Genomic DNA, 12,749 nt, shown 5'->3' on the forward strand with positions numbered 1-12,749 from the left:
AAGGCAATTTTGGCAATTTTATATGGAGAGTTTTCAGGATGCAGCCAAGCAATATCTTCTTGCTCCATCAATAAAGTCACAGCTTTGCTGAGTTACATATAATTCTTTATCAGATAAAGCATCTTAACCTAACATTTCTTGGAAAATCTGGGGCCTTCACTTTCTTGAAGCTTAACCCATCATGGCTAACACCTCTCCTTCAAGCACCAAAGGATTAACTGGCCATTTATCTCATTGCTTTATGTAGACCTTTGCCATGTGCAAAATGGCTGCTGCGTTTCCTTATATAATAATCACTGCACTAAAATTTATTGGATGTTAAATACTTCAGAGAGATACAATTGATCAACCATAAATGGAGGGAAGAGGTCAGTTTCACGTGGAATCAAATCTTCAAAGGAATTCACCAAAACTACACTTGTTAGATTGATAAACATAAAGTAAAAGGTACAATTCTAAAGAGGGTTCAGGAACAGAGACACCTGGGGTTATATGTGCACAAATCAAAGGTGGTGGGGCAGGTTGAGAAAGTGGTTAAAAAGGCAAACGGGATCCTGGGCTTTATAAATAGAGGCATAGGGTTGTATTTTATGGTCCCCATAGAATTGCAATAGGCGATGGTGGGGGCGGAGGGCCCATCGCCTCCCTGTTGCAACGCAATTGTGTCAGGGGCGGCATAGGCCGAAGACGGTCTTCTTGCCCAGAGGCCGATTGACTTAAGTGCCTCTTCCTGTCGTTGCTATGATTTAACCAGCAGCAGGGGTGGTGGTGGGGGGGGTTGGTGGTGGGGAGGCTGCCTTCTCCATGGGCAATCTGTGGCCCATGGAGGGCCCCTGCTGGGAAAAACTCCACGTACCTTAAACACCCCTCCCCCTGCACTAAACACCTACCCTCTCCCCGCACCCCTCCCAATCACCGGGGCCTGCCGACCTGATCTCTCTCACCTTGGATCCGGGCTCCAGTGCTAGGCCTGTGTCCAAGGCCTTTTTCAGTACCTATAGCGGCCTCCGCGCCTGGTGGCGCTACCGGTTCTGTGATTGGCTGGCAGCTCTTGGAGGCAGGATCCCCGTCTTTAAAGGGATAGGGATCCTGGCGCTGGGCTATTAATTGGTCCGGCATCATGGAATTGTGCCGGGGGTGGGGGTGGGGGGGGGGGGGGAAGTGACAGGGGATTCTCCCTGCCTTTTTAGCCCACAGAATACAAAGCAAGAAAGTTATGAAGAACTATTCTAAAAAAATTGGTTCAGCCTCAACTGGAGTATTATGCCCAATGCTGGGCACTGCACTTTAGGAAGGATGTGAAGGCTTTCGAGAGGGTGCATAATTATGAGAATGGCTCCAGGGATGAGAGTGTTCAGTTACAAAGAGAGACTGGAGAATATGGGGTTGTTCCCCTTCGAGAAGGTTGAGAAAAGATTTGACAGAAAAGTTCAAATTCATGAAGAGTCTGGACAGAGTAAATAGAGAAAAATTGTTCCCTTTGGCAGAGGAGTCGAAAACTAGAGGACACAGAATTCAGGTGATTGGCAAAGGAACCAAAGGTGACATGAGAAAACCTTTTTTTAAAACGCTCGATTAGGATCTGGAATGCACTGCCCAAGAGTGTGGTGGAGGCAGATTCAATTGTGGCTTTCAAAAGGGAATTGAATAAGCACCTGAAGTTAAAACAATTTGCAGAGTTACGGGGAAAGGGCGGAGAGCTGACATGGACACAACAGGTCGAATGGCCTCCTTCTGCGTTGTAACGATTCTATGATTCAAAGTTAAAGCTTATTTTCTGAGAATCTCATCAGCTAGTTGCTGGCCACATTTGACCTTATCGTCTGTGGGAGATTCCGGGCTGAAGCATTTTGTCAGTTTTGTGAAGTAGCTCATGACCACAATTCCAGGGAAGAGGCAGGAGATTGGGAATACTCATTTCTGCCTCATGTAAATTACACTAGTGGGCCTACAATAGCTCCATCTCCAAAGAGAGATTGCCCAGAAATAGGAGGCGGAGACACAGAGTAATGGGTTTCCGTTCTCTTTCTCCGGAGCTTTGTGCCTGGCGAATATGTGGACTCCAGGAACAAGGTTCAGGAAAATTGGCTACAAAATCTCTTCAGTGAAACATAATCCCAATGATGCTTTTGGGAAAATTCTGGATACAGTAGTAGCTCTGCTGCTCCTTCATCAGCAGTTCAAGGGGTTTATATATTGAGTAGGGCCGGAAACAGTAGCGCTCATGGATAAATCAAGTTTTTGCTTGCAGTACAAGATGAAGTTCCTCAGCTAGTGTTTCCAATATGGAGGGTGTGGGAGTTGTGGGTGGAGCAGTGATGGAGGAAAGAAAAAGAGAGGAACTCAAATCCTAAAGATGTTGACAAATATAATTTGTTTTTTTTACAAAACTAACAGGTTTTATCTAAGATTTCTTTGTACAAGGGGCTGATCATCTTGTGTTGTAATGAATGCAGTTGGAAGGAACAGTTAAAGATAGCAATGGGAGTTTGGGGGTGCGGGGGGGGGGGGGGTGGTGTCGCAAAGGGAACTCCTGGATTCATTAAAAGGTAAATTAAATAATTCATCTCTGCTTTTATATGCATACACATATACACACAGCATTGCATCAATATTCTCCAGATGTAACTACCAACTATGGGCAAGCTGAGAATGAAAGAAGAATTGCCAACTGGCAGTTTTTGAAACAGAACCAAAACAAAAGCACCAAAAGGCAACTATTCTTCGTACACTTTCTGAATCATGCCACCAAACATTTATCCTTTATGTTAACAATTTAATAAAGTGAGCCTTTATTACTATAAACATACAAAAAAAGAACAAACCTCATTAACAATATAATCCAGAAGTTCAAATATAGCCATGGCTGGTCGACTGTCCATCCCATGTCCTGCACAATAGAAAAGGCAACAAGTCAGCTGAAGTACTGACATCACTATTCTACACAAGCCAGTCTGAGAACCCAAGATTTCAGCTGTGTTCAAAGGCAAAATGCTGCGGATTCCGGAAATCTGAAATAAAAACAGAAAATGCTGGAAGTTCTCGGGTCAGGAAGCATCTATGAAGATGACTTTCCATCAGAACTAGAAAATGTTACATAGGTTAACAGGTTTTAAGCAAGTACAGAAGCAGGGAAAATGGAGAGGAGAATAAAGAACAAAAGGGAAGGTGTGTGATAGGGTGGAAGGCGGGAATGATTAAATGAAAAAAGGGATAATGGTGCAAGGGACGGCAATGGGACAAGTAGTAGGAACAAAAGAGGAGTCTTGAGGAGCTGTAAATGGAACTGGAGAAACATTACCAGCACCGGCAGTCTGAAACAATGAGATCAGTGGTTATGATCTGAAGTTGTTGAAATCTATGTTGAGTCCGGGAGGTTGTAAAGAGCCTAACTGAAAGATGAGGTGCTGTTCCTCGAGATTCAGTTGAGCTTCATTGCAATAGTGCAGGAACCTAAGGACAGAGGTTGGAATGCGAATGGGACAGTAAAATGGTAAGTGACCAGAAATTTAAGGTCATGCTTGCAGAGGGAACAGAGGTGTTCAGCAAAGCAATAACCAGGGTGTTGCCAAGGGAACAGTCCCTCCCTGGTTCACTCTTCCATAACCCACTACCTTTCCATGCCAGTGGAGCAAATACACCTCTTCCCTTCCCACCGTCCAGGCCCAAAGACTCCTTTCAGGTGAAAGAGCTATTTTAAGCATAGTTCTTTCCATTCAATATACTTTATTTGCTGCTTAAGATGCTGTTACGGACAGGTAGTAAGTAGTGTGGGTGGCTTCTACTTTTCACTTCCCAACTGACTGCAATCGTGTTTTGTTGAAAATGGTGCCTTAGTCAGAGTGTTTTTATGGTCAAATAAACAGACAAATGACACTTTTTAAAAATCCTATGAGAAAACCTAAGTTAACTACTTATTTTTAATTCCTGAAATGGTTGCAACCTTCACCCACTCAACATTCATACACACACACATACACAAGAATAGATGGAGACAGAGAAAAGAGTAGGATGCAATTTAAAGTCCAAGGTTCGTGGTTTACAGAATAGTGTTGCGTCTTCTTTGGAGAAAAGTCTTTTTCAAGGTGAGGCCTGGATGTTTGCAGCCTTGAACTTGCTGAGATGTTGTAGAGTTCTTCTAGTGGTTAAAACTCAGCCCAAAGTTGGTGGTGCGAGGTTGGTATACCTTTGCAGATGGAGAGTCTCAAAGTCACTTTGTAATTTCCCTGCTGTAATGGTTTTTCAGTTCTAGTTCTGCAGGGACCTTCTTCAGCTAGATCTCTTTCTCAGTTTCTGGATGGAAACTGTTTTTTTGTGGTCTTGGCTTGATCTCCCTCTCCCTCCAGAGGGTTAGCTTTCTAAGTCTTCTGTTAGGTGACACATGGCCTTCTCTCCTAGTGTGACCACACAATGGACCAGGATATGGAAACCATGGCTATCTATTGATATCTGAATGAAGACCATTCTGTTATAATGGTGCAACTTCACAACTATTCATTTTGGTTTGGATTGTATGTCAGTCTGTCTCCAGAACTTTTTGTTAATTCCTTTATGTAGATAGGAGTCATCACTGTGCAATGATGCTCCTTTCAATTTCAATGGGTTCTCCCCAGAGCTATTTCAGGCGAGGTTAATGAGTTTCATCCTCAATAGACGGAGGTATGTATTTCCAGTACAGAGGGGGTCACATGACCACTACTCCATTTTGTCTGTGGTACAAGTGTCCAAATTCTTGCGGCTCAGTTTAATAGTTGACTTTTTATTTTCATAATTCCTCCAGTTCATGGTTTATTTCATCATGGCTCCTTCAGAGCATGACAATATGTCCCCTCTACATTGGGGAGGCCAAACATAGATAAGGTGACCGCTTTGTGGAAGATCTCCGTTTCAGTCTGGATGACCGAGCTGCCGGTCGCTTGTCATTTTAATTCGTTATCCGATAGCTGCTCTGTACTCAGCCTCCTACACTGTCCCAATGAAGCTCAACAGAAGCTCGAGGATCAACAATTCATCTTTTGATTGCTTTCTACAGCCTTCTGTTTCAGTGTGTCAGCTGTGGCTCAGTTGATAGCACTCTCGCCTCCGAGTCACAATGTTCAAGTGCCACTCCAGGGCCTGAGCACAAAAATCAAGGCTGACACTCTAGTGCAGTACTGAGGGACTGCTGCACTGGCGGAGATGCCATCTTTCCGATGAGACATTAAACCAAGGCCCCATCTTCTTATTTGGGTGGATGCAAAAGATCCCATGGCACTATTCTGAAAAGGAGCAGGGGAGTTACCCCCAGTGTCTTGGCCAATATTTATCCCTCAATCAACATTACAAAAAGAGATTATCTGGTCATAAACACATTGCTATTTGTGGGAGCTTGCTGTGCACATACTGGCTGCTGCATTTCCTTCAAAACAACAATGACTGCACTTCAAAAAGTACTGCGTTGGCTGTAAAGCTTTGAGACGTCCGGTGGTCCTGAAAGCTGCCATATAAATGCAAGTCTTTAAAAAAGATTTCTGGACTCAACACTGATTTCAATAACTTCAAATCATAACCACTGCTCCTATTTATGTGAACAGCAAGTGCTGGTATTTGTTGTAGTTCCTTTAGACCTATCTTTTGTTTCTTGTCCCATTACCACCCCTCTTTTGCCTTGCACCATCATGCCTGCCTTTCACTCTATCACAGAACTTCCCTTTTGTTCTTTAATCTCCCCTACCACTTAACTTGCTAAAATTCTGTTACATCTGCAACATTTTCCAGTTCTGACGAAAGGTCATCGACCTGAAGTGTTAACTTGGTTTCTCTCTTCACAAATATTGCCTGCCCTGCTGAGTATTTCGGACATTTTCTATTTTTATTTCAGTTATGTCGCTTTTGGAAGGAGCCAGATAGATAGCCACCCACCCCGAAAGTGGATGGGGAGTACTAGTGGGTGGGAGGGGGTGGGGAATGGATGGCCAGTTGCCCCTTATCATTGTCACTGCAGCTCCTAGAGTCAGTGTGAGAGCATAGGCAGTAGCCTACATTGAAGATGACCACCTGCAGTGTTGACTCTGGTTTGAGACTCTGGAAAACCAGCAAAACGGTTGGGGGAGAAAAGGGAGCGTACCCCTTCAATAGAAGATCACCAAATCCATTATGTTCCTTCTATAAGCTCAATGACTTTTCTGCTCATGACCTGAATTGACTAACAATATAACCAAAAGGTTTGTAAAATTCTGTGATCTTTGGAAAGATATAAAGAACAGGTTAAATCTACCTCAAATCTTAAAGAAGCTATTTTTTCAGGATCTCTAAACATGGCACGGCAACTAGAAGACTATTGTGCAGATCACAACTTCTGCTAACGCTAATGGAGACCAACACTAGTTAGATCAGCCATGATCTTAAATGTGGGGCAGACTTGAGAGGCCAAATGGCCTACTCCTATTTCTTATGATCTTAATTGCATACAATGTAGAACAAATTTTAATAAGTAGCTTTAGTACTTCTAGTCCATCGGGACTTCGCTTATCTTTCAACCATCAAGGAATGTTAAAACAATGGCCTGGAGGCCATCACAAGTGGGCTCCTAAACAGAAACTGTGAAAGTTTACTTTGAATTCGCTCGTTTTTAAATTAAATAAAATGAAAGATAACCTTTCGGTTGGGAAGTGAATGTGATTAATGTTGACGATTAAGTTAGTGTATTAAGATAGCCACTGCCTACTTGACTACCTTGAGCCTGAACATGGATTAGTTCAAACCATTAGTTACATGTGATGATCAACGGTCAATCGAAAGACTATGGGTCCATAGAAACACCAGTCATCAAGGAGTACAGAAAACGGTTTCTCAAGCCAACAAACCTATTAATACAACCTTTACACAAAGTCAGATCTTCCTTAGCTTCAAAAATGCACTGAATTTCAAAAAGTAATTTCTCTCCCTGCCACCCACCCGCACATAGTGGGTTGTTGTAATGTGGAATGTAAAGCCCAAAAGGGTGGTGGAAGCAGATTCAATAGTAACTTTCAAAAGAGAATTGGATAAGTATTCAAAAGAACTTTTTTTTTGACTACACAGCTATGGGGAGTGGAATTAATTGGACAGCCTACCAAAGGGCCAGCACAGACATGATGGGTTGAATAGCCTCCTTCTGTGCTTAGTTATTTTACGATTCTAACTCTTGATCAATGGACACTCAAAACTAGTCAGATTTAATTTGCGTTGTGGGTCCATGACAATCCAGCTCTCTCTTAGAACAAGACTTGGATAGATGTGCTCTGTCAAGAACAATGCCCTTTACGTTTATGCAGGGTCACGGTGTTTTCTGCTACTGAACATTGATAAAACTAGTTATTTTGTTCTTAGAAATCCTGTGCTTCGATCAGGAATTCCATACAAAAAGGAACATGAGTGATAAGGATAGTGAAATTTTATATCTGCTTTGTCCTCTATCTATACATTACAACGCATCAGAAGTGCTTCATTGGTTGCAAAACACTTTGGGATGTTGAGTTCATGGAACGTGCTACATAAATGCAATTCTTTCTTACAGATGCTTCTGACCAGCAGTTTAAAAGCATAAAACAAAGCAAGATGGTGTGATGAAAGTAGAACTCTCGGATTTCAACTCCAGTAAAAATTATAAGGTAACACCTGGATGTGTTATAGAACTGAATGCCTGGACAGATAATCCCCACTGAGTATCAGTAAAAAAAAAACAACACATTTTTAAGGCTTGATACATTGAAATCTCAGCACAAAGTTTTTGACTGGTCTGTTCAATTTTGATAGAGACTTAACTTTACCCAACACTGGTGTAAAATACTGTATTTGGTACACATTGCTAGGCATGGGCAATAAAAGCTGGCCATGCCTGTGACGCTCACATCCCATGAAAAAAAAAACCGAAGCAATCTAAAAGAATGAATTAGGAGCATCAGACAACTGTTACAGCCATGTGGTGTGATGCGGGTGGTTCTCATTGTTCAACTCCCCACCTGACCGCAGCAAGTGTATTTGTATTAGAATTTAGCCGTGGGTTTATTTTCAAATAACCAAACAATGACAGGTTTTCTTGTAGGTTTTTAAAAACAGAAAATCAATTGCTTATTGATCAATACGCCTTATCCCGAAAGTGTTACACACATATAAACGCACACGAAGAAACAGATAGGAACATAGGAGCAGAGGTAGGCCATTCAGCCCATTGAGCTTGTCCTGCCATTCAATATGATCATGGCTGATCATCCACTTCAATGCCTTTTTCCCACACTATCCTCATATCCCCTTACGTCATTTGTATTTAGAAATCTGTCAATCTGCGTTAAAAATACTCAGTGACTGAGCTTCCACAGCCCTTGGGGTAGAGAATTCCAAAGATTCACAACCCTCTGAATAAAGAAATTTCTTCTCATCTCTGTTCTAAGTGGCTTCCCCCTTATTTTGAAATTGTGTCCCCTGGTTCTAGACTCCCCAACCAGGGGAAACATCTTAGTTGCATCTACCCTGTCTATCCCTTTAAGTATTTTGTAGATTTCAATGAGATCATTCTTTGAAACTCTAGAGAATACAGGCTCAGTTTCCTCAATCTCTCTTCATAGGACAGTCCGCCATCCCAGGAACAAGATCAAGAAGGGAAAGAGGAAGGTGGTTTTTGGAGGGGAGAGAAATATTACGATAAATCTGTTGAATTCTCTTGGGACTCAAGTTCTAGATGGTTGCAGGCCTGAAATGATTGTAGATTTCTCTCTTGATTGAGGTTCTGTGGAAGATGGTAGGTCACTTCCAGCTCTCGCTGTATAATTTTGATGTCGGATTTTCAGCAGGGCATGTGCTTTCTGGCTTGCTGGAATGCCATTTGTTATAAGTAGCTTCACCTTTTGGGTCAGTCTCTCTCTCTCTCTGGCTGTCTTTGTTTTAAGGTAAAACAAACAGTGTCACTTCTCACCTCCTGTTAGGAAACACCCTGTTTTTCCCCCATGGTGATCGCACAATGGCCCAGGACGTGATTACTTCACACCTCCTTTGTTTTAGAAGATGACTTTCAATTCTGGAATGTTTTTAAGATAGGTGTAAGATGGGTTTCATTGACACCTTTTAGTTTTAAGATTTGTCCTTTATCTTTGACAGACTGGAAATACAAAAGGCTAATCCCCTTTTTCTTTGCCAGCCATTTTGGACCATTGTTCACTTTTTAAAATAAAGCTTCACTTTTCAAAGACAAAGTCCGTTTTTCTCATAACTCTTCAGAGTTAGGCCATGACTGTTGTATCAGCGCACTTCCAATTAGCGTGACAACAATTCATTGTACAGCTGTCTAATTTTTCTTATTGCACACTGGTTCCAATAAAATAAATAAGCCTAGTTACATCATTTAATTAGAAAAATATTAAAAACACAATGATCAATTTTACACATAGATATTTGTGCGACTACTGTACTTTCACACTTTAGGAGTTTTTGTGGAAAAGTAGTTTTTAGGATAAAGCTTTCCTTTTCCTCTCACCACCCTCCCGCCAATGCTAAGTGCCAAGTCGTCACTGATGCTAAGTCTCCATCCAATAACCAGGTTTCTGAATATGGCTGGGTGATGGATTTTCAGATTCTCCTCCTTCTAAGGAAGCTGAGTTGAGATCAGGGATGGAAATTTCTAGCCATCAACCTATGGCTTCCACTCATGTACCAAACCGGTAATGATTGCGATGTGGCTCCTTCAATCCAATTCAAAGCATGAGCTCCTATAGAATTTAATGAACCTGTTCGGGGACACATTGAGATGCTCTTCAATACAAGTCACTGCAGCAAACCAGAACATGAGTGAACAACCAAACCACCCAAATCTCTAGAAAGCCATCTAGATAGAAAAAGGTAGCTAAGAGGCAGGATAGCTTTTCACAAAAAGAAATTAAAAATGAGCCAGGGGGCAGTTTGTATACAAAATACTACCAACTGTTCCTCTGCCTTCGTAATCAGAGCTTTAGCAGAGCTAAAAGGAACCTGGCCCAGCATGTAGCCATTTACTGATTGTGAGGAGAATGTACTTCCTGCTGCAGAGTTTACAAAGTGAGAATAGCAAACTCCGGTTCTCACTGCACAATTTCAACTCCCATGAGAAGTCATCCAGTTTTTTGAAATTTTAAAAGTTGGAGGTGACAAATGATTTTGATTTTAAATTGATGAACACTGGGGTATGTCCGACATATCTATTTCTGAAAGGAAGTAACAGTTGAAAATGACAAATCACTTAACAGTTTAGTAAGAGGAAAGTAAATAATTTTCAGCTGAGGATATTTACAAATACATGGACTGTTTCCAAAACATCCATTTTTAAATTAACCCAGCACTGGATTACAGGAAATGCTTAAAAAAAAACTGACTGAAATTATTGAGGCAATAAAGTGATGACAGATGGGTTGGACCAATCGCATACCTAGAATTGAAGCATGAAAAGTATAATGTAAGCAACAAACCTTCCTAGTTCTTACCACTGATGGGGCGCCCCTGGGCTCTTGCCCTGGGCGACGTGCTGTGTGATTCGCCTCCAGCTCCATCCATCAATGGGCACTGAAAGATGGCCTCAAGCTCCCTCCCATCTGGGGGGGGGATAGGATACCTGCCGATTGCCAGCTCAACCAAGGAAAGTCCCATACTCCAGATATCAGACTGCACAGAGTAATGGGTGCCTTGCAATCTCTCTGGCTGCCAGGAGAAAAAAAAGTAGTCATAAGTGCACAAACCAAACAAATATTATGCCAAATGTTCACTTCACACTGAATCTTGGAGCCAAGAAACTAATGCATGAAAAAAAAAGCGTGAAATGCATTATATATCAATACAAGTAACAGAACACAGCTTTTTACATCGGGCAAGGTATTACCACAAGACCCTATCCATGGAGTTGTTTACTTCCTTGCCACCTCCCTCACTCTGCTGGCTGGAAGGGGATGTGTGATTCAGGTAACAAAGGCTGACACAATTCAATCATTTTGCCATTACTCCATCATTGAAATTGTCAATTTTCTCATTTCTGCACTGCACCAACCAATCAACTTAGGATATGCTTTTAAGTAATATATGTCAGCAATGAGACCCTAATTTCATACCAAACTGAATTTACAAATGAGCTTGCATCGGAAAAAAAGTGACAAATGATTTTTCCTCAGATTTTATTTTTTAAATATTCAACATTAGAAGATGAGGAAGAAATGATTGCAGGCATTCAAAAAAAAATTTAAACGCTGCAAAGGCTAATTCTGCATTCCCAGCACGGATCATGGCGAGAATCAATGTCACTTTCTTTGACTCATACCTACATTGAACGTGCTGTCTGCGCGGAGTACAAAAACAACTCTACAGAATACTAAAAAGGTCACCAAAATAAGAGTTACAATTGAGATTTAAAATAGTTTGAAACATCCTGTTTTGAAAAATGTTTTCCTTCTTTAGGATGACCTGTAAAATCTAATTAACCTAGATGTCTTGATGAAGCAGTTCTAAATTGTTTAAGAGACTGTGATCTTTCTACCTTACTGATCTGGCTAAATTACAAATTGTGAGTGACCACAACACTTAAAGACGACAGAAGTTTTTCTTTAAACAATGCTTCACATAAAGGGTCACATGAAACATCTTGTGCCATTGTACACAGTTTGAAGTATGTTAGGTCACCTTGCTCATAAATTGCTAGTTTTTAATAATAAAACTGTACAAAGCTTGAGAAAGAACAAAGACTTACAGACATGTAAGAGCGAGTTCCCACAAAGGAGTTTGCCATCGAATCAATCAGCTGACCACTTACTCCAAAATCACAGAGCTTTATCTCACCACGAGAATTCACCAAGATGTTGGAAGGCTTCACGTCTGAAAGAATGAGGCAACAGAACTGAAGAAACAGCCACTTTGATACCTTTTACATTCCTCACTGCCTACTTTTAAATAGACACAATCAATTTGAATTTATTCTTTAAAAGACTACTCTAGGGAACTCTCACATTTGAGACCATCAATGGAAGTCAAAAGATGAAGTTTTTCACCCTTCAGTTGAAATTTTCGACACCGAATTTCCTACTTAGGATACTGGGGGGGCATCAAGAATTCCTTGGACTTGATTTGGATTATTACATCATTTGCAAACCTGATGTATGGATGAAAATAGCAGGCAGAAGACCATTTGGCCCATCAAGCCTACCCCACATTGTTATAATGTGTGAAGCACCATGATCAGACAACCTCCTATCCAACTATAACCATGTAATCTCCCAGGACAGGGAAAAAAAGAGAAAAAACCTAAAACAGATTAGGGGGAAAAAAAATTGAAAAATTACTCCCCACCCTTGGATATTGAAAACTAGTCCTGGAAATCACATTGACCATCCTTATATTGTCTGGTATTTCAGCTACCTTTATAAGATGTACATGACAGCAACTTGCCAGAGATGAAAACTAACTGGCCATGATGCCAGTAAGCTGTTAAAAATACAACTGTTAGTTTAGAATCCAACTCGTAGTTGAAGTTGGGAGAAGCAAGACCTTGGTGGCAAGGCTCATCTCTTCTGCCTCCTATGGATTGCTGGAAACAACATTGAGATAAATTCAAAAATTAACCTAAGACTACCAAATGTGAGATCACTTGCATCTAGGGAACGAGGGGACCATCTCAACACGGTTTGATGGAGCTTTGCATGATGCTTAGGCTTGTACAGTTCTGTTTGGGAGGAGCTACACCACATTAGAGATCCGAAAGTCCTTATATCTCAAGGCAGTGA

The 12,749-nt window shown here is 41.3% G+C and overlaps 1 protein-coding gene across 1 annotated transcript in view; it reads right to left on the reverse strand.

Annotated features, from left to right (window-relative positions):
* The window catches only part of map2k2a (mitogen-activated protein kinase kinase 2a), a 99,813-nt gene that overhangs the window by 26,453 nt on the left and 60,611 nt on the right, over positions 1 to 12,749 (reverse strand). The window contains exons 6-8 of the mRNA XM_068016612.1: positions 11,720 to 11,844; positions 10,470 to 10,683; positions 2,826 to 2,890 (exon numbers count right to left, since the gene is read on the reverse strand). Of these exons, the coding sequence (XP_067872713.1) occupies positions 2,826 to 2,890; positions 10,470 to 10,683; positions 11,720 to 11,844 (404 nt within the window). The remainder of the gene's footprint in view (positions 1 to 2,825; positions 2,891 to 10,469; positions 10,684 to 11,719; positions 11,845 to 12,749) is intronic.

Source organism: Heterodontus francisci, chromosome 36, assembly GCF_036365525.1.
Source record: "Heterodontus francisci isolate sHetFra1 chromosome 36, sHetFra1.hap1, whole genome shotgun sequence".
NCBI lineage: Eukaryota > Metazoa > Chordata > Chondrichthyes > Heterodontiformes > Heterodontidae > Heterodontus > Heterodontus francisci.